Source organism: Haliotis rubra, unplaced genomic scaffold (assembly GCF_003918875.1).
Source record: "Haliotis rubra isolate DU_JTF1 unplaced genomic scaffold, ASM391887v1 Scf83, whole genome shotgun sequence".
Classification (NCBI taxonomy): domain Eukaryota; kingdom Metazoa; phylum Mollusca; class Gastropoda; order Lepetellida; family Haliotidae; genus Haliotis; species Haliotis rubra.
In genome coordinates this window covers 1,423,163-1,445,100 of record NW_025767557.1, presented here as the reverse complement: position 1 = coordinate 1,445,100, position 21,938 = coordinate 1,423,163, and the positions used below count along the sequence as shown (strand labels likewise).

General features: G+C 40.0%; 1 protein-coding gene across 3 annotated transcripts in view; it reads left to right on the top strand.

Annotated features, from left to right (window-relative positions):
- Positions 1 to 20,653, top strand: part of LOC124262275 (myb-related protein A-like) — a 30,985-nt gene extending 10,332 nt beyond the window's left edge. For all 3 annotated transcript variants that reach the window (XM_046696762.1, XM_046696760.1, XM_046696761.1), the window contains exons 9-18: positions 98 to 240; positions 757 to 887; positions 2,753 to 2,944; positions 3,432 to 3,559; positions 7,614 to 7,734; positions 8,375 to 8,506; positions 9,229 to 9,333; positions 16,679 to 16,795; positions 16,911 to 16,985; positions 17,581 to 20,653. In XM_046696762.1, the coding sequence (XP_046552718.1) occupies positions 98 to 240; positions 757 to 887; positions 2,753 to 2,944; positions 3,432 to 3,559; positions 7,614 to 7,734; positions 8,375 to 8,506; positions 9,229 to 9,333; positions 16,679 to 16,795; positions 16,911 to 16,985; positions 17,581 to 17,694 (1,258 nt within the window). In that variant the 3' untranslated portion in view covers positions 17,695 to 20,653. The remainder of the gene's footprint in view (positions 1 to 97; positions 241 to 756; positions 888 to 2,752; positions 2,945 to 3,431; positions 3,560 to 7,613; positions 7,735 to 8,374; positions 8,507 to 9,228; positions 9,334 to 16,678; positions 16,796 to 16,910; positions 16,986 to 17,580) is intronic.
- The last annotated feature ends 1,285 nt before the right edge of the window (positions 20,654 to 21,938 follow it).

Genomic DNA, 21,938 nt, shown 5'->3' with positions numbered 1-21,938 from the left:
GCTGAAATATAATGGGCTCCCAATCAATAGCAATGTATTGGGTATGAAGTTATCCAACTCTTTGTCTTTTCTGAATGCTATTCTCGCATGTTTACAGAAACTTTGCCAATATGGCAGATGCCATGATGGAAGTAAACACTTTTGGAGGTCTGTCTTCTTTGGACCTCATCAATGGCCTAGAATCCCAAACAGGAGTAACCCCTATTAAGTTCACAAGCCTGCAGAAGAAAGGGTCGACAGGTGAGAGTCAAACTTTGCTGGTGACAAAGTATCCATTAAATGATGCCATATATCTCACTGGATTTTCTTACTCCTGAAACCACTTTTGCAGGGATGGAAATTAACCAAAAATGTTTGCCTGGGCCCCATTTCACAAAGCTATCCTAGAGCTACGACTGTTGTAAGTCAATGTTACAGTATAGGAGGTACGATTGCTACGAGAAAAGGCTTTTGAGAGCTCTGTGAAATGGGGCCCTGGACAGTATTGATAACATGTAGACCTATCCTCCCAAAGACCTGTGAAGTTCCAGGTTAGAAGATTATATTGGTCTTCAGCAACCCATGCTTGTCGTAAGAGGCAACTAACAGGATCAGGTGGTCAGGCTCGCTGACTTGGTTGACACATGTCATCGTGTCCCAATTACTTAGATCGATGCTCATGATGTCAATCACTGAATTGTCTGGTCCAGACTTGATTATTTACAGACCGCTGCCATATAGGTATAGTTCCTGCATATTGTCTGGCTTTGTCTTCAGGTTTGAGGTTTGATGGTCACTCTCTCGGCAAACTGAAGAGCCCGGGCGGTCTGATACCAATTACCTCCCCTGTAGCTCACAAGCTCACAACACCTCCAGCCATCTTGCGCAAGAGTAAGCGCAGGAAACAGGTTAGTTTTCACATTTTTCATGCAAAAATGAATTTAGTGTTAGTTTTTCAAATGCCACAATACGATATGTATCTTGATACACAAGTAACGGTACAATACGTACCTATATATGTATCCTCATACTCAAAAAACAACACAAGCGCCACGCAAAAAAACGTTTTCTTTATTGTTGGAATTTATATGTTGGCTGTTGTTTTTAATGAACATACTAAAATAATTGTATGGGGTTTGCCAGGTAAGACAAGATTTGTGTACCGTATATGACCGTCTATAAGACGACCCCATGGATAAGACGACCCCCAAACTTGACCCTTAAAATCAGTATCAAAGTGGTATGTTTCGTGCATAAGTCGACCCCCTGCGATGGGGTCCTAATCGCGGCAAACACAGACCACAGACAACTGGCAGTTACCAATAATTATAACTTTGGTCCACATTATTCAAAGAATTCACTGTCATATATATTGTGTCTACTCACGGATCGAAACGAAGTGTAGTTGACAGAAAATGCATAATATAGCTTCTCTAAATATCGTATTTATTGTAGCAACCAACTGGCTTGCTTATTTTACCCCATTCAACAATCACGAACTGATTACCGCCTTGTTTTCCATTGACTGCTAGTTTACAGTAACATCGGTAAAAATGTGTGAATTTAAATGGCTTCCGTATTTTACCCCATTCCATGTGCTTACACAATGCTTGGATATATTTCTTTGGGTTAAATAATAGTATTCAATCAATAGAATTCATCCCGTTATATTATTGTGCATGTTTGAACTTGTTCGCCGGGAAGCGCGTGCACAGCTGATTGCTATTTCCGGCTTTGTGTACGATGCCGAGACAAATACGCACGGTAATCTTAATTAATTTATAGAGCAAAAACTGTAACTAAAATTACACAATGCTAGGATATATTTCTTTGGGTTAAATAATGGTATTCTGTATTATATTTTACTGATGACTGCGTCAGAATTCGTCCCGTTATATTATTGTGCATGTTTGAACTTGTTCGCCGGGAAACGTGTGCACAGCTGATTGCTATTTCCGGCTTTGTGTACGAGACAAATACGCATGGTAATCTTAATCCCTGCAAATAATACAATGCCCAGCAAAACAACTTATAACTTAAAAGGTAAATAATCTTGTCTAGTGATGTTTAATTGCAAATTTGACGTCTCTACTGACAAAGTCGTCTTCTGTTGTTTGTTCACGCGAAGTTATACGATGTTGTTTTCTTACCCTGGAAAAAAGTTTGATGAAAGCGTAACCCATGGATAAGACGACCCCCTTCTACCGACTGCTTTTTTTGGTCCTCAAAATTCGGCTTATAGACGGTCATATACGGTAGATAATATAGTTCTTGAGCGATAACCAGCACTACCGGTGATGTGTTTAAAGGGTTACTTATTTACTAAAAAGGAAAAAATGACTGTATATGGTCATCAGCAACATGTATATATCATGTATCATATCAAAGCCTATCATGTTACACTGTACATCAGAATGTTCTATAAAGAAATAGGGGCGGTGGGCTAGCCTAGTGATTAAGGCGTCTGCTCGTCACGCTGAAGTCCCGGGTTTCATTCCCCACATGGGTACAAGGTGTGAAGCCCATTTCTGGTGTTCCCCGCCGTGATATTGCTGGAATATTGCTAAAAGCGGCGTAAAACCAAACTCATTCACTCACTTCAAAGAAATACTACAGATATTGTATAGAATACCGAACCAGTAATAAGGAATTGCTCTATATTTTTACCAAGTGTTGATATTTGTAAATCCTGAACCTTGACAAGAACATTGTTACCTTTGAATGGTCCTTTCTATGTTTGTCAGTGTTTTGATTGTCTGAGGCTTGTTTCCAGCGCAACATTCGTCCCCGTGAAAGCTACGCTATCGACAAGGGATATGGTCATGTGGTGCCAACATTTCTTGTCGCGGATGAGGACCATGATACCAATGAGAATGAGGAACCGTTTGGTCTGAGTGGCATTAAATCTGAGCCAGAGACACCAACAGGCACACCCATCAAAAACTTGCCATTTTCTCCGTCACAGGTGCGTTGTGATTATATCTACCAATTAAAAATGGTACCATTATTACTGAAATAGGCCCTAACAATCATAACTGAAATTAACATTGGCATCCACAAACTTCTTCTATATTTACTTGGGGTACAAGTGGTTCAGTTGTCTTTGTTGCAATTCCCTGTGCAGAGTTGCTTCCCTTGGACACCAAGGAACCTATGATTGTGAGTCTGAATTGTGGTTCACCATTTATATAGGTTAGTCATTCCTATAGCTGTGGAGGTGGTTTTCACCACATTAGTAAACATCTTAGACCTGCATTGTTTTGGGCTTTTCTTCTACATCAAGCTACATCATCTTGACATGATATGACAGAAATATTGTTGAAAGCAGCATTAAATACACCCACTCACTCTGTGTGTACTTCATTTGCAAATACTCGCATGGTCTTCAAAGTTATGCACAAGTAGTGACATTACGATTATCCAGTATTCCTGATGACTACTTTTTGTTTCAGTTTTTGAACAGTCCTGAAATCCCCTATGGCAATGGTAAACTGACCTCTACTCCTGTCGGCCATCAGAGTCGGAGCTGTACTTCTGGTATTGACACTCTGAGGACTCCTGTGATGAAAGATACAGACAAGTGAGTCGAAACCCTGCAGTATCCATAATACATAGCCACGAATAGCTGCAAAGTTGCTGATGCGGCTTAAAGCAACATTTATGCACTTACCATATGTACACTTTGAGATGGTCTTAGGTTAATGAGTCTTATGACGGAGGTACAGTAGAACACGGATATAACGAACTCCAAGGGACCAAGAAATTTAGTTCGCTATATCCGTTGTTCGTTATTCACATTGACCGCCATCTTGCCGTTTTATAATAAAATTGAAATAATACAACTACAACTTAAATAAATTTATTTTTTAATGAAAATGCAAGCTTACATTTATAATGTCCAGATAAACCACGAAAGAAGCAAAAACTGTAGCGATCTTTTTTCCATTTGTGACATGTCATAACATGCCCGTGCCTCTTTCTTCTTTCTCCGATTCATTTTTATGTAATCAGGCTTTCCGTTCGTTAACATGACACAACAACGGGAAATACCTCCGTTTTCGAAGCTCCGTATGAATAACATGCGAGGTGAATCGCGTGTGGTGTCTGGTATCGTTCGACAGCTCTGGAACATCAACAATATCACTGTACCCTTGCGAGAGTATTTTCACAGTTGTAAAAGCGATTTTATTGGATAAAGATTGGTTTCTAATGACGCTTTTCGCCACAGTCTGCTATAAGGATCGTGGATTGGTCAAAATCAGACACGCGTGACCTAAGGCAGCCAATCATACTCACGGCAATGGATACCGCCCTCGCCAATCCGAAAACTTTCGCTTTTCATAACGTTGTGGCCGATTATTCGCCTGGCGCGTGTTGAATGGGTTAAACACGATATGTTTGTTTTGTTAATTAATTCATGACCATCAAACAATGTTGATTCACCGCCAACAAGATTGATGTATACTGTACCGCTAAGTGGCTGAGCTGACACTGAGTTTGCTAATCACGTCGTTAATTGGATCTTGGGGGGTAGTAAATCAGTTCGCTATAGCCGTTAATTCGCTACTCACGAGTTCGTTATTCACGTATAATTTTAATGATATTATAAAGGACTGTTGACGGGACTTTTAAATTTGTTCGCTATATCCGTTTGTACGCTATATCCGTGTTCGCTATAACCATGTTCTACTGTATTTTCAAAGATAGGTTTTATACCAGACAAGTGTAACTCTGTGGGATTCCATTTGAAAATGGTCCTCCGCATCTACGCTGGCCGTAAGAAGGCACCTAATGGACCTGGTGGTCTGGGTTGGTTGTTGGTTGATAACGTGCCCTTGTACCTGACCATGTGGATCGTTGCGCAAACGGTCAATCACTGGATTGTCTTGTCCAGACTCTATTCATTACAGGCTACTAGTGTTGGGAATTGTTTAAAATGTCATAATTGATGATTGGTTCATTACCACCGATCAATCATCGAAAATAATTGGTTAGCGTCATTTATGAAATTTGTTAATGCACAAAAATATAAGGAAAAAACGTACTCAATTTTGTTGATTTTTTTTTGCAAAATTTCACATCTTTAAAGGATGACTAGTATGTTAGGAACATAAATTTCTTGATGTCTTTAAAATAAATTCATTGATGACTTGGAACAAGCTTGTAGTGCTTATGAAATGTAACAGACAAAACCAACCTTGTGAAAAATATTGTTGATGAAAACAAGTGTTCCAGAATTGTTTGTGTTCGATTATGAGAAAACATGATCGATTGCTTGGTCGTTTAGTCCCTGCGACCAATCTTCGATTATTTCAATTAATCGGACCACCACTACAGGCTACTAGTGAGGTGAGGTGAGGTGAAATTGGGTTTAACGTCGTGCTTGAGAATATTTCGCTCATATGACGACGTGCATGCGTGTGTATGTGTATGTGCGGCTGCTTGTACTAGCCCAGACTGAAGCTGGTTTTATAGTGCTAGCCCACTGAGATACCATGCCGCAGTGAAGCATGAATACCCCACTCAGGCACATTATACTGACTCCAAGCCGACCAGTCCTTGTTGTACCCATTAATGCCGAGCGCGCCAGGCAGGGACCAACAAGTACCATATTTTAACGTCTTTTGGTATGACGCAGTCGGGGATCGAACCCGCGACCTTCCGCTCTCTGGGCGGACGCTCTTACCACACAGGCTACTAGTACTATCATAAAGCATTATAGTGTCAGGTTAAACTGGAGCAAACTCCGAGTGTGCTCATATCTAATGTTAGATTGATTATGACTTTACTTTGCATGCATTCTAGCTCTGCTTAGTAACATGTTTCTGTGATATCGTTTCATCAATATGTGCACGTATTTTTCACTCAAATGACTTTAAAAAACAGGAATCTTAGAATCATGAAGAAAACTAATTTGTGTCATTCTCTATGAATGGTGACTGTACAAAATGTATTGGAAACGCAGTTTGACAAAAGGAATTCAAACGTAGTTGTCATTGGTTTCATTGCACAGAAATGTTGCCCTTTACCCTATCTATCTTGCCAGAAGCAGCGATGGAACTAGTGAGAAACAACATAGTCATTGAATGTGTATTTTGAATGTGTTGAAAGCTCACTGATGACAACTATATAGAATGAAAGACATAGGATATAGAGGATATTATATGAGTGCCCATGTCATGCTATGTTTATGACACGAGTGCCTATATATTTCCTGTTGGTATTTCCTGAGCAAGAGCGAGGAATATACCGATATTTAGGCATGAGTGTCACAAACATAGTATGATATGGAAATGAATATAATATTCTATTTATTACCCAAGTCGTCAATTTGAGGAAAATAAACCCAAATCTACTTTCAAACATAGGCTGGCTAACCGCTGATGCTGCATGTAGAACACAACGTCATAGAAGAAACGGGACGTCATAGCATTGTTCGTGATGTCACGTCACCATGACAAAGTGATATTTTGCCCTAGGGTATCATATGAAAAGTATGAACCACGATATTTTCGCCCTCATATGTAATAAATAGGGATGGGTATTGTGAAAATTTTCGTATTGCGATATATTGTGATATGTTTTGGGGTATTGCAAGATGTATTATAATATATTGTGAAAGTGTCACACATGGTTTAAGGTAATGAAATCAAAGTTTTGTTTCTTTTGAAACAATGCCACTGACCACTGTCAGGACTCAGATGTTATTGTACAAGAGATCAGCTGAAAATGTTTCCAAATTGAAGAATTCGCTTTAAAGTTTGGAACTCGAGAAAAAGCGTCTGCCGTTTTGGTTTGTTTATCCCTGCAACGAGTGTTTTGTTATATGGTTTAAAAGTCAACCAAATACAATTATATGACCAATAAACATTCTCAAAACTATTAATGTATAATAATATGAAGGAAATACAAATGTCATTAGTATGTATTAGTGGGGGTCCGATTAATTGAAATAATCGAAGATTGGTCGCAATGACAAAACGACCAAGCAATCGTTCATGTTTTCTCATAATCGAACACAAACAATTTTGGAACACTTGTTTGCAGTAACAATATTTTTCACAAGGTTGGTTTTGTCTGATAGATTTCATTAGATCTACAAGCTCTTCCAATTCATGATTGAATTTATTTTAAAGACTCCATGAAATTCATGTACCTAACATACTAGTCATCCTTTAAAGATGTGAAATTTGCAAATGCATTTTGTGCAGTTTGCAAAGAAACCGAAAGAACTACACGTTTTTTCTTTATTTTTTGTGCATTAAGAAACATAACTAGGAAAATTTGATAAATGACGCTAACCAATTATTTTCAATGATTGATTGGTTGTAATGAACCAATCATCAATTATGAGATTTAAACCAATTCCCAACACTAGTATGTTTGACTACATAACAAAAATTACCGAACATGGTCACGGAAATTGCCGATTGTATCGGCAGAACCGGTTCGCAAAAAGGGTACCGCAATATATCGTATTGTGGACTTCGGATTGCAATATACCGGTTAACCGGTATTATGACCCACCTCTAGTAATAAAGAAGGATATCCTTACCACCAGCTTCACCAGAATAACAAACTAGTGCATGTGTCTATCACTGAATTTGTATTCGGTGCCAACTCTTGTGTTTCAGCTCTAAACTGAATACCCCACATCTGAATCCGTCTCTGCTGGACGCCACTCCACGGACACCGACTCCCTTCAAGAATGCTCTGGCAGAGATAGAAAAGAAGGCTGGGGCACAGAGACAATGGGTTGGTTATTTTTCATTGAAGTTTGCAGTAATGCTCATAAAGTTTGTTTACAAATTCAGTTTACAGTATTCAGTTAAGCCTCAACATGTGCTCTGCTCACAAAAACAATGGTTGTCAGGCAATTTTCAGGGTAAGTGGTCATGTTACTTCTGTTGTAAGACATAAACTTCTGAGCCCTGGAAACCCTCTTTCTATACTTAAGAAAACAGAATCAATATGTTTTTTTCAATGCAAAATAATTTTGAATCTGTTGGTCAAAACCTGTCATTTGGCATCATGTTTAAGGTAAGTATGTGAGATGGTTTTGATATCATTTGTAGCAGTATGACAGTTTGGGACACTGAAAATGGGCACCAAATGATGTATTCTCGTTGGACATGGAACCAGTTGCTTTTGCATGACAAGAGACACTATAAGTCCTAGGCTGCTGAAATTCCTCAATATATGCAATATGACTTGCTTAGGTTACTAATTCATGCAACATTACCAGCCGCAGACTTTGTTCCGGTTGCTAATGTCACAGTATATTTACATCGTTATTCTTAAAATATTTTTTTATTTTTTAAATATAATTTTTAACAGTATGTACCTGTATAGATTACCAAACAATTATGTGATACATTGTTGTACTTGTGTCCAGAGCCCTGGTCAGTTAGTGGACCTGGGGGAGATCCTGAAAGCAGAATGTGATACTGGTTACGAAGGGGACCTGTCAGCTGGGATGACTCCATTGACCCACTCTAGACACTCCAAGAGGAAGCCAAACAAAGAGGTAGGAAGAGTTACTGCCCTTGCATAGATCAAACCCCTATTTTCCTGATTGCTGTGTTTATTATATCCTGTAAAGCTTACACTATCAGAGGCCCAGATAAGCTGCCGGGTATCCGGGTAAAATACGCATAGAAAATTTCCAATTACGCATTGAAAAATAATTGTTGCGTACCAATTATGCATTTAAAATGTTAGATACAAAAAGTTTAAAACAAATGCGTACAGAATATATTTATAAAAATCGCTTGCGTAATGAAAAAGTTGTACTGTTAGTATAGGACTGGTGTTGTACTGTCAGTATAGGATGAGTGATTTTTTATGAAATCATTTCCATTATATTTAAGTTGGTTTTGATTAGGTATGAAATAAGGCAGAACATACCTGGGGCCTTATTCTCGAAACGTTCTTAGCCCTAAGAATTCTTAACTTTGATCGTAGCCAATGTGTTAAGAATGGGCTTAAGAAGTTCGTAGGTCTACGAACGTTTCGAGAATAGCTAGCCTGCTTAGTAAACTTACTCAATGACATAATACTTAGGTGAGTAAAATGACTGAAATATGTGAAATACGCACATTTGAAAGCAGTGGGTAACGGAAAATGAAATACCCACTCAAAATTCATTGTACTGAGGAAACACCTTCAGGAGAGCTGTTAGGTGTATTTCACTGAACTTAATATGGATTTGTGAATTACTGTGATTTCCATGATATTTTCGTATCACAGCATATACAGCACAACCGCGTTCGGCAGTCGTTGGAGGAGAAGTGGTCGACAGACAGGGACAAGTTCAGTGTGTCACAGTCGCTGTTGATGTCTCCAGAGACTCCAGTAAGTTGTTCTCATTCCCTGTATCTCTCCCTGATGTCTCACTCTCAGTTTTCTCATACCCAATGTCTGGGGCGGTTGGGTAGCCTAATGGTTAAAGCGTTGGCTCGTCACGCCGAAGACCCGGGTTCGAATCCCCACATGGGCACAATGTGTGAAGCCCATTTCTGGTGTCCCCCGCCGTGATGTTGCTGGAATATTGCTAAACGCGGCGTAAAACCAAACTCAGTCAGTCAGTCAGTCAGTCATACCCAATGTCAAATGCCTTGTCCAGAATTTAGCAGTGTTGGACAGTCATCGGTCTAATATGTTTTCATCAAGACCAGTAAAATGATATGGTGGACCATTATTTTTCCTTATCCTGACTCATGCTCTTTTGCTTGTCTTCTTCTTCTTGCGAACATAGTGGAACACTTGTATCTCCTTATTTGAAGCTCCCTTCAAAATAAAATCACTAATTGGTACTCACCACGAGTTGCTCCCCTTTGTTTCCCCTGGCGGGAAAGGTGTCGCCACCCTCTGGCCATGTGCTTCACTCTCTCCTTCTTCGCCCAGTGAGCAGGATGTGAGAGCGCCTCGTGTCTCCTTACACACCATATCCTTTGATAATCTCTTAGTTTTTACCTCTCATAGGTTACTATAGAGGTATAGCTAGTATCCTTTACTATTTGTATTGATTAATTATCGATTTCTACCGTTTATTCACGTGTATCGCGGATTGTTCAGCTAGCTTTACGCTGATGAAAATCTGTACGATTTGTAGATTACGCTTTTCTGCCTCCGATCCACATGTAATATGCCCTAGTTGTTCTACCGCGGTAATGCGACTTAATTCACGCTTGCAGTTACTGCATTAATTTATCTCTTTCTGCATTTAATAAATATCATCTTTGCGCCTTTAAGACGCGGCTGCAGATAGATCACGCAAACAAGGGCAAACATGGCAGAGAGTCCAGATATTCCATCCAGTCAGCTGCTAGCGATCGACCCTCTCCGCCTGGTGTTCTGCTAGAGATCCCTGCGCGTAGAGGAACGTGGGACGCAGTCCGTTACCTCGAAGAAACGACCGCCTCCCCAGACATCCCGCCATTGCAGACCAAGTCTAAGAGGGCTCTCATACCGCCGCCTCAACGCAGATTGAGGACACCCAGGGCAGCTTAGACTTCCAAAGGAAAATCTACGAAGACAGCAGAACTTCTCAGCCGAGATCGTTCCAGCAGCAGAATTGGGTCTCTACGATGATCTGCCGATAATCATCCCCGACTTACGGCAGAAGAAGCGACCGGTGTCAGCGACTATGACTTCTGCAGAGATCACCATGCAGCCTGATGCCTCTACACCGATCACGCCAGACGCTATTCATGTGACCCCATCGCAGAGAAGACGCCGGACGACTTCGGCTACAGATCATCCCAGAAGACATGATGCAGATTATGAACATCATGGAGGACCACTACAAACTGCAGAAGCAGGGTCCGAAGTTTCGCGAAGGCTCCAACGTAGACAGCACCCCAGAGGCACCACCCGTCAACGTAGCAGCCAAGACGATGTCACCTTCGCGAAGGAAGTCCCGGACCACCTTGACGAAGGACCTAGATGTACAGCCTTCGCGATGGCGGGATAGATCATCACCATCTTCGATTTCATCTCTAGATATGGACTCGGACCATCAGACATCACGGAGGCCTTCGCGAAGGTCATATCATCGATCCCCCGACCGAAGTAAATGAAGCTTCGCTAAGGCATTCGCTGGAAGGACATATGATTCCAGATCCTCATCATCTAGAAGAACATCGAGGGACTATAGAAGAGCTTTCGCGAAGCTATCAACGCTCACCTCACAAGTCTCCCGAAGATCATCCCATAGACGATCTCCACTTCGCTTCATCACCAGGTCGATCAACCCGCCAGATCTCCACATAGAGCGCGCACAAGTCAACTAGATCGCCACAAACCTCATCAGATATACAGACAGCTACACGCAGTCCCAAGAGCATCTACAATTTGTTAATGATGATGGTATTGAGGATGATGGAGGAATCATATTTTCTGATGCAGAGATACGGTATTGGATGGTCAATAACCTAGATCTCACATCACCATCTAAAAGTGGCAATACAGCGCAGACGATTTGATGAAGGAAGACGATCCAGATGCAATCACTCTACCCCGATCGACCCGATTATGCAGTGCCACAGAATCTAGATGCAGCTTTCCAGAAAGCTACGAAAAGTTCAGACACCACATCTGCCCAACTTTCATGCCAAGAAGTTCTCCACGATAACATGGACTCCTTCTACAAAGCCCAGGACATCGATGAGAACTATAAGATCATCAGCCATGTAAAGAACAAGATTTACAAGATGGATGATCGCAAGTTGGCTCATATAGAAACCATGACGAGACGATGTTCTTTGGGTTAAATAGATCTAGGACGATCAATGAGACTCTTATTACTAGATTCCGGATTCCACGACGGAAGATGATAGAATGATTTATTCTGCCTTACTTATGCAAAAGAAAGATCAGCAGTTTTTAACGGATCATCTTACATCTGTTTCAGCAGCATTCGACCTTAGCTCGCCGCCAAGGCCTCCTCGCTTCCTGTAATTGGGGAGAACTTTACAGCCCCACTTTATACAGCCCTGGTGGCATACAACATCCATCTTTGACGGAGAAATCGACAAAGTCGCCAAGGAAGTCTCTAAGGATTCCAGGGAAGTCCTTATGATTAAATCGATGGACACACTAGCCAGCGCCATTGGCCAGACTTCACAAAGATACTCAGGCAGATCTAAGTTCACGGGCCTACAAAGAGCAAGAGACAGGAAGATAGCCAGCTCTAGAGGTAAAGATTCTTTTCACGCCCATATGGCAACTATAGAGGAGGATCAGGAAGAGGCAGGACACCCAGAGGTTCCCGCAACTATAGACGCTGAAACACAGGTTCGAACGACTGGAGTCTTCCACCCCAGCCGCTCCAGTACAGCCAGCACAAGTGGGTGGATTCCAACTACACTGGGAAAACTGGGGAATATTGCAAGACCCTTTACGCCTCCAACATTCTTCAACACGGATTTCAGATCCCACTACAGGCTAAGCCTCCGCTGACAATCAAACCCCCCAAGTTCGATTTACAAGCGCAACAACTACCAAAGATAAGAGAGGCTGTTTCATCACTCCTATCCAAACAGGCCATAGAAGTAATAGATCAAGCAAACGTCGAACCAGGTTTCTACTCCCCAGTTTTCCTAGTTCCCAAGAAAAACTCCACGGAGAAATACAGACTCATCTACAACATGAGCTTTTTCAACAAGAATTATCTACGAAACCACCGGGTTTCAAGATGATACATTTACCTCAGTTACGCCAGATGATTCGGCCCCTATGGACTACATGGGCAGCATAGATCTACAGGATGCCTACCTGCACATCCCCATTCATCCCGATTCCAGGAAATACCTACGATTTACTCTAGAAGGGCTACATTACCAGTGGAAAGTACTCCCATTCGGAATATCATCAGCCCCCTGGCTATTCACGAGGATAACGAAACCGATTATCATATTTCTACATCGCCAAGGGCTACGCGAGCGCTTTACCTCGACGACGGGATACAAGTAGATCAAGATCCACAGCGCCTCAAACTACAGTTAAATTACATCATAAAGCTACTAACACAACTAGGTTGGTTAGTAAACTTTACGCAAGTCGGACCTAGTACCATCGCAAGACCTGCAGTTCCTAGGTATTCGATTCATCACAAATCGCAACCGTATTATGGTACCAGAAGACCGCTATTCAAGATACAACAGACCATTCCACCAGCTCTACTCTCTCCGCTACCACTCTCGACAATGGCAGAGCCTACTAGGTCTTCTCACATCAGCCCAAGACATGACTGTCACAGGCAGTTTACAGTTACGCCCCCTACAGGTCCTCATCAACGACATCTCAACGATGTACAACCATTCAGTCTACCAAACATCTCAGACCTCATCTACTATGGTGGACCAAGAAATCGAATGTCTGCGAAGGGATTTGTTTAGCAGAGCAGGAATACAAAACCCATCTGTATGTAGATCGCTGTTACTCCAAGGTTGGGGAGCTCATCTCACCAACCACACGATATCAGGATTATGGAATCAGCAAGAATGCAAACTCCATATAAACAGTCTAGAAATGAAAGCTGTAATCAACGCCATTCTACATTGGAGCACATTTCTACAAAATGCGATCTAATGATCCATACAGACAATTCGACAGTGGCGTTTCTACATAAACAAGCAAGGCCCAACGAGATCGATGAACCTTTTGAACCTAAGCTTTCAACTGTTCGATTTAATACAAGATCTAAATCTACATGTCAGAGCAGTGCACATTCCCCGAGCCAAAAATATACTAGCAGACTTCTCTCGCCTCATCTACCATCACCCGACAGAGTGGATGATCAACAGGGAAATATTTGCACAGATAATCAAGCAATTAGGAGCTAATAGACCTATTCGCCACGCCGATTCAACAATCAGCTACCGACATTCGTGTCACCAGTCCCAGACCCCAAGCTTGGGCAACGGACGGATTTAAGTCTATCATGGAAGGCCTCAACGCGACGCTGCTTTTCGCCAGCAATAATACCTCAAGTATTACAGAAAATCAGACAAACACAGAGCCCATAACTCACTTTGGTCGCTACCTACTGGTCGGCCAGAACATGGTTTCCACACTAATTCAAGAAATCGGTCAACCAGCACTGGAGCTACCCAAGCGCCAAGAAAACCTGTTAATTCATCCTCACACCAAACAAGTGCAAGGAAACCCAGGAATGTTCCAACTACACGCATTATGGACTGTATACAAATGTGTTTAAACAAGAGAGGATATTCTGCCAGGGCGGCAAAAGCAGTCACGCTTTGCCTTACGCTACTCAACTCAGAACTTGTATGACGACAAGTGGCACAGTTTCAAAATTATGCAGCAAAGAAAGGTTTTACAGCAAGAGAGGCTTCTCAACCTCAAGTGGCAGACTATTTGTGTTACCCTGCCTAAAACAAACATTTAAAAGGTTCAACGATATCAACATATCTTGCCGCTTTAGTTCTGTAATCACCATGAGAACGGGTGTCAAATTAACAAGATCTCCAGAGTTACTGGCCTTACTACGAAAGCATTCCGATTGAGGACCAAAAGCGGAAGTTCCACTTCCAGCTTGGGATTTGAATGTAGTGTTACAACACCTCACGAAAGTGAGGTCTATGAACCGTTGGAATCAACAACTTTTGAATTTCTCTCACAGAAAACACTGTTTCTGCTATCTCTAGCCACGGCAGCAAGAATGTCTGAAATTCACGCTCTGGATTACGTAGAGGATACAGTTTGATGACAATCATAACACAGCGCACCTCGGATTAAGATGGGATTTCATCGCTAAAAATCAACTGCCAGGTCAACCAGACAGATTATTCCACATCCCGGCGCTTATCCTCTATTCTCGATCACAAGATACACAAGACCTATCACTGTGTCCAGTAAGAGCTCAAAGTTTATTTTTTAATGACGATCCAAAACAAGGAGACGATTTCTCAAACGCTTATTCATCCCCTTATCGCCTACTTAATCAAACAGAAGTGTCACGGACCACAATATCTATTTGGATAAGGACTGTCATTCTCCCGCGGCCTACAAGGCAGCAGGCTTGGACCCACCAACAGCATCAAATCCACATGAGATCAGGGCATTGGCCTCCACCCTCAGCCCTACATGGTAACTGTTCCTTGAACACGATTATGGAAGGATGCTATTGGAAATCTAACATGGTATTTGCTAATCACTACCTGAGAGACATCACTACAGAAGATGTCTCTGGCATTCACCATTTCGACCACTGGTCCTCGCCAGCAACTGACAGTCCCTCGAGGGCGTTAAATATTATCCTCACAAGATTAATATGTATTTTATACATACTTATCTAGCTTATAACTCTACGGAGTTTTAGGGCTATGTATATATGTTCAGCTTAAGTTATTCAACCTTAAGCATATACTTTTGATATATTCAATTTCAGTGCCTCTATCAGAGTCACATATATATATATATATATTATATGTATTGTTCAATATATTCATAATGTAATTCCCCTTTAATGGCTTTATATAACCTATGGTTTTTATACAGGAAACATCCTAAATCTAAGCCTTCATGAAGTTCCGTGAGGGGATATTACAGTATATCTATACAAAATCACTAATTATAAATCCAAAGTATTCTGTTACTCCCACCTCCGTTCCGTAGGATGCTACAAGCAAAAGAGCATGAGTCAGGATAAGGAAAAATATGTAATTTTTGGAGTAAAATTGATATTTTATACTTATCCTGACTCATGAGGTTAGCCCTCCCATCCTCCCCACATAACACTTTGGATTTCCCTGTAAGTCCAAGTGTTGGGCTCGCAAAATCAGGAGAGAGTGAAGCACATGGGCAGAGGGTGGCGACACCTTTTCCCGCCAGGGGAGACAAAGGGAGGCAACTCGTGGTGAGTACCAATTAGTGATTTTATTTTGAAGGGAGCTTCAAATAAGGAGATACAAGTGTTCCACTATGTTCGCAAGAAGAAGAAGACAAGCAAAAGAGCATGAGTCAGGATAAGTATAAAATATCAATTTTACTCCAAAAATTACATTGTGTTATTTGGGGACAAACAAAGTAATTTAAGTTTGTATATCTCCTGAATACCGTGGTTACTTCCTTTCCTGTTTTGATTATTATATGGCAGCGGTCTGTAAATAATCAAGTCTGGACCAGACAATCCAGTGATTGACATCATGAGCACTGATCTGTGCAATTTCAATGTGATTACTTGCATTGATCAAATCAGTGAATCTGACCACCTGATCCTGTTAATTACCTCTTACAACAAGCATGGGTTACTGAAGATCAGTCCTAACCCAATCCCATCTTTGAAGTTAACCAGTATCATTTTATTTCTGCCGTAGGAGTGGAAATAACCCATTGCCCGACGCCCGAGTCCACTGTTTTTTTCTGTCGGGCAAGCAAATTTGTATATCACACTGTACCGGTGTCCAGTTGATATTCCAATGTTAATTATGTTGTTTCTTTAAAAAATCAACAAGAAAACGGTCGGTATAGTGGAAAAATTATCAGGGCAAGTGATTTTACATGTGCCACTGTACCGGAGTACACTAGCAATTTTAAAGTTATTTCCACCCCTGCTGCCATTTGGTAAATATTAAGCAAGTGGATTTAAAATGAAGTAATACCTTTTAAAACCCTGAACTGAAATACTGTTCAAACTTGGCGTTAAACCCAATTCATTCACTCACTCTTCCAGAGCAAGTCCCTGCTGGGCGACACCAGTCTGCTGTTCTCCCCGCCATCCATTATAAAGGACACTCTCCCAGAGGAAGTTCTCGATGTCTTTGCTCTGCCTAAATCTCCTGGATCTTCGGTATGTACCTTTTATGCATTAAGTCGTTTCTAATTCCTTGTTGATTAGTTATCATCTTTATTATTGTCTTCATTTGCCTTTTTGAAGACTGTGAACTTATTAGATGTGTTTGTAGTTCCAGGTAAAGAAAGCTAAGAAGTCAAGCAAGAGAATCCAGTTTACTGATATTCCAAGTAAAGCTGTGGTGAAGGTAAATATGTTCAACTGATAATGCCTCACTGTCATTGTTATGAACATGTACCGAGTCAACTCTTATTTCTTACATTTCTGGTGTCCCCCGCCGTGATATTGCTGGAATATTGCTAAAAAGCGGCGTAAAACCATATTCACTCACTCACTCACTTATTTCTTATAGTTGTAGAATGTCATCAGAAACAACTGTTCTTAGACTTGATTATTTTCCTCTAAGACAAAAGAACATAACAGATATATATCAGTAACAAAAACTAATGCTGGATCTGTTTCATAGGTTCGCGCTCATTCTTTGTTAATGTTCAAGTTAATGACTGTTTCTATGTATTTCCCCATTGTGTTCATCAATGCTCATGATGTTTATCACTGGATTGCCTGGTCAAGATTAAATACTATACCGGTTAGGTTTAAAATTGCTTTCTTCAAGCAGCTTCTCAATACAGTTGACCCGTGAAGATCCTTGTTAAAATTGGTCTTCAGCAACCCATGCTTGTTGTAAGAGGCGACTAACATAATCAAGTTGTCAATCTCGCTGAAAAACGAACTCAAACTAAAACAAATGGTCTTAATTCAGTGTTTGACTTTCCTTTCAGTTGGATGCTAACTTTGAACGAGTGGCTTGTGGAATGACTACTGACCAGTTAGAAATGACGGAACTAGCTAAGTCGTATGTGACGTCTCTGAAGCCACGGACGCTGATCCTCTAGATAGTGCTATGTGGATGTTTGTCAGATACAGTGAGTTTCCTTGTGATGGCGGACTTAACAGGAACAGATAAATCTACAGATGTTGTGATTGTGTCGGCATAGTTCGATTCCCAGGGAATTTCATCTGTGGACGTTATCGCAATAAGCTGTGTAAAGTTCTTGTGTGTCATTGAAGTCAAAAGGAAGAGAATGTGTTCATTTGAAGGCTAAGTCAGATTGATGGACAATAACCTTACCTATTAGCTTTGGCCGGAACTCTAGGCGTGACTTGATAATATTTGTTGGTTGTCGCATTTATGTACATATATAGTCGTTTCCTTGTATAGTGCCATTCTTCTGTTACGAAGAACAACACAACTGAAGACAACTGGTTCATTTTGGAGACATAAACAAGAATTTTAAAAGTTTTAATTTTCAAAGTTCACCTGTGATACGCTTGAAAAAGAAGGCCGTTACTTCTCAATACCATCAGCTTTGTTATTATTTATATTTTTATGGATGTGTCGTGAACTGTGCGAGGTTAACAAGCAAGTCTTTAATTTTGGAATTTTGAGAAAAATACTAAAAGCTGTGACATTTACTGCTATTCAGTGTTGCTGAAAGTAAGCCCATTAATTTCATTTGTGTTCATTTGAATACTAATTAATTACACTTAACACAAAGGCAATACATTATTCAAAATGATCAAATTTGAGTGTTGGAATGTTTCGATATTTGTTCAGACATCTAGTCAGTGTCATTGCTTTCATAACATCAGTTAGGTGCTTTCATGAAATCATTTCGGTGCCTAGACTTACTTGCCTCATTTACGACCAACTTCTACATTGACGTTAACAATTTAAAAAAATATAAAAATGACATGACATTGCAATATATTTGTATAAAAAGCCTGAATACAAAAGTAATTAGACTTGAGGCAAGTTTTCAATTAAATTTTCATTCCAACTGTCAACAAATTCAAAACTTCAACATTCACCCATACAAACTGAGTATTTGCTTGTTACATCCTCACTGACTATATTTACTTGTTGTTGTTTGTACTTGTGTAATAGACTAGTATAAGTATAACATGGTTGTAAAATTTGAAAAATATTCAGTCCATACCAATCATTTCATGTATGTGACCTATTTTATGTATGTCATGTCACAGTGACTGATCCTACAGACAAATTAATTGTATGTTAGATAAAGGTCAAGGTCAGTGTATGACCTTCTGAACTTTTGACCTTGTCACAAGTTATGTATGATATGTTTTTATGACAATGTAAATACAGTTTCTGTCGATGAATATTGTGATTCAGCAAGATTTCACTGGCATGTCGAGGAATTTACAGTTATGTTTTGTTACGTGAATCTCAGTTGAAGTTGAACATTTACTATGTAAACTTGAAAGTGCACATTCATATGTTATTCACAAAACATGAAACAAATACAGTTCTAGTCTGATTAATAGATGCAGTTAGAGTGCTTGTTTGAAACAGCTTGTGTATACTCAGCCTGATCAGAATTGATTAGATAATTATTTTGAATTGAGTTCTAGTGTAAATGGGCTTCCCTTCATTCAAGTAATCTCTTAAACTTTGGATGTATTTAAGAATTTGATTGCCTGAGAAAGTAGTGGTAGTTTCATCTCTCTTAGAAATGAATGCTTGGTCTAGTATTCTGTTTGCTTGTCTTTGAATGAATCTATTTTTCATAAGGCTGCTTTGGAACATTTCGAAATCATTACGTGAAGTGCTAAAAGCAGAAGTTGAGTTTACGTCGAATCATTTAAATCTGTAAACTGATTTGTTTATTGTGAATGTAATGTTTGATTTGTTAGTAGTTAGTTTATTTAAAACAAAATTTGGAGGCAGAAAAATTTGGTATTGGAACGTTTTGATGAGAAAGGAGCGTCTATATGACATAGGGTTGCCACACAATCATTAACGCAAACACCTGTTTTTAATGGTATTTCTTTTGATATTTAGCATTCTTAAAAGGAGTTTGAATGATCAGTTGACTGGTTTGTGAAATGTTTAAGAAATTTCTGTTTCATTAATCTGATTGCATGAGGTTTTCTATCTGCAGTTGTCCCATTAATATATGACAAATTCTCAAGTGCATGCACAGGCATGGATAAAGTTTTTAATATTTAATTAAACATATATCTGATGGACTAAGATCTTTGAATTGAGTTAAAGTTTGATAACCATTGGCTGATTTTCTCTCTGCTGGTGCTACAATGTTTATTGCATGTTGATTGCTGTCAATCATTCGTCTGTAACTGTCAATCAAAGTTGTCACTGCCAGTGATTCCATTGTCTCTTTATACCACACTAATGATAGCCAGAGGTCCATTCTTATGTTAGTGATATGCAAGTTGGTCTAGTAAGCTGATATATTGTCTGCGGTGTATAAAGTGCCTTATGTGGAATGTTCAGATTGTGTTCAGAGCTGCAAGATATATCAATGTTGATGAAGATGTATGTGTGCTCTATGTCATGGATCGGATGGGCCACAACATCACTTGTACATGGCTTCAAAACATTCATTGTCGATTATAATGGCATATATTTTTCTAAACTGTTCCTGCTATTTGTAAACTTTTGTGTGAAGGAAAAATAGAAGTTGTTCAAGTGCCTTCTGACCTTACCATAAGCTAACATGCTAAATAATGATTTGTATTTTTAAACTAATATTTGACTTAAAGCTGTTGGATAAATGGAACCATTATGAAGTGAACTTGTTGATGTTTGATGGTCCAGTGGATTTGGAGTTGAGGTCTTGAGGTATGGGTATTGTGAAATGCAATGCAGCATGAAGATGCCTTCACAATATGCTGTATCCAACATGGTGGTCACCTCATGAAGCAGCAGTCTGAGGTTGTCATGACAACTGAAGTCTAAGGCTGCTTTCTGAAAGGGATGATTGTGGACTAATGGTTGTGTTCTGCATGAATAAAGATTTCATACTTAGATTGATTGTTGTTTTTCATGATTTTAAAATGTAGGGTTTCATACTTCATGTCATCCTCGATAATCTCCAGGGTATACGTTACGATCACTCTCCACTATACCCTGGATGCATCCACGGCTTGGCCCGATGATTTTATTACCTCCCTTTGCTGGCTTTTTATCCAATCACAGGTGTCTACGCTGGGAAGTTGGGCAAACCAATCACAACACTTTCGCTTCTTAAATTATCTAACCGTTTAAATTTGGCAACACAATTGAAGCAGAGGTACACTGAAAGAGGTAGAAGTTCTTTCATATATTTTTTAAAAAAAGTTTCAAATCTGTCAATTTGTCTGTATGATTTCCCAAAAAATCTGAGTGGCATTGCGAACAAACGTTTGCGACATTGACCGCTATCTTTGTTGACACTGGCAAGCTCAGGTAACGGCGGCTTACCTGATTGGCTAGTGTGAGAATGCGCAGCCAGCAATGGAGGTAATATAATTATCGGGCCAAGCCGTGGATGCATCCAGGGTATAGTGGAGAGTGATCGGAAGGTATACCCTGGAGATTATCGAGGATGATTTCATGTGTGGATGAGGGTTCCACTAAGGGCTTATTGTGGCATGCTTTGATGTTGACCATCTGATCAGCTTTCTATTGGAATTGGTTATTCCTTATAAAGTGAATACAGCTTCCACTATCAACCACCAGTGTGCCTGTAGTCCTCATTACCATTGTAACATAGCCTACATACACCTCATTAATGTCATTAGAATAGTGTACCCATCTTCAGCAGAAAATCATAGCAAAAGACCATAATAACGGTGTTTGCTTGATAATTATGTGTAACTACACTGAAACATCGCTCATATTAATCAGGGGCAGATGCAGCTTTTTGAGAATGAGGGGTTGCAAAGTTCATTTTCACCCGTTTTCACAAGAGTTTAAATGGTCATTTAATAAACTTTCAGGACAAAAGCTGGGGCGCGCAACCCCCCTCTGGCTCCACGTATGTTAATCAGAGGCCCAGATAAGCTGCGTATCCGGGTAAAATACGCATAGAATTACGCATTGAAAAATAATTGTTGCGTACCAATTACGCAATTAAAATCAAATGCGTACGGAATATATTTATAAAAATCGCTTGCGTAATGAAAAAGACATCGATTGCTATCAAGTTGTACTGTTAGTATAGGACTAGTGTTGTACTGTCAGTATAGGATGAGTGATTTTTTATGAAATCATTTCCATTATATTTAAGTTGGTTTTGATTAGGTATGACATAAGGCAGAACATACCTGCTTA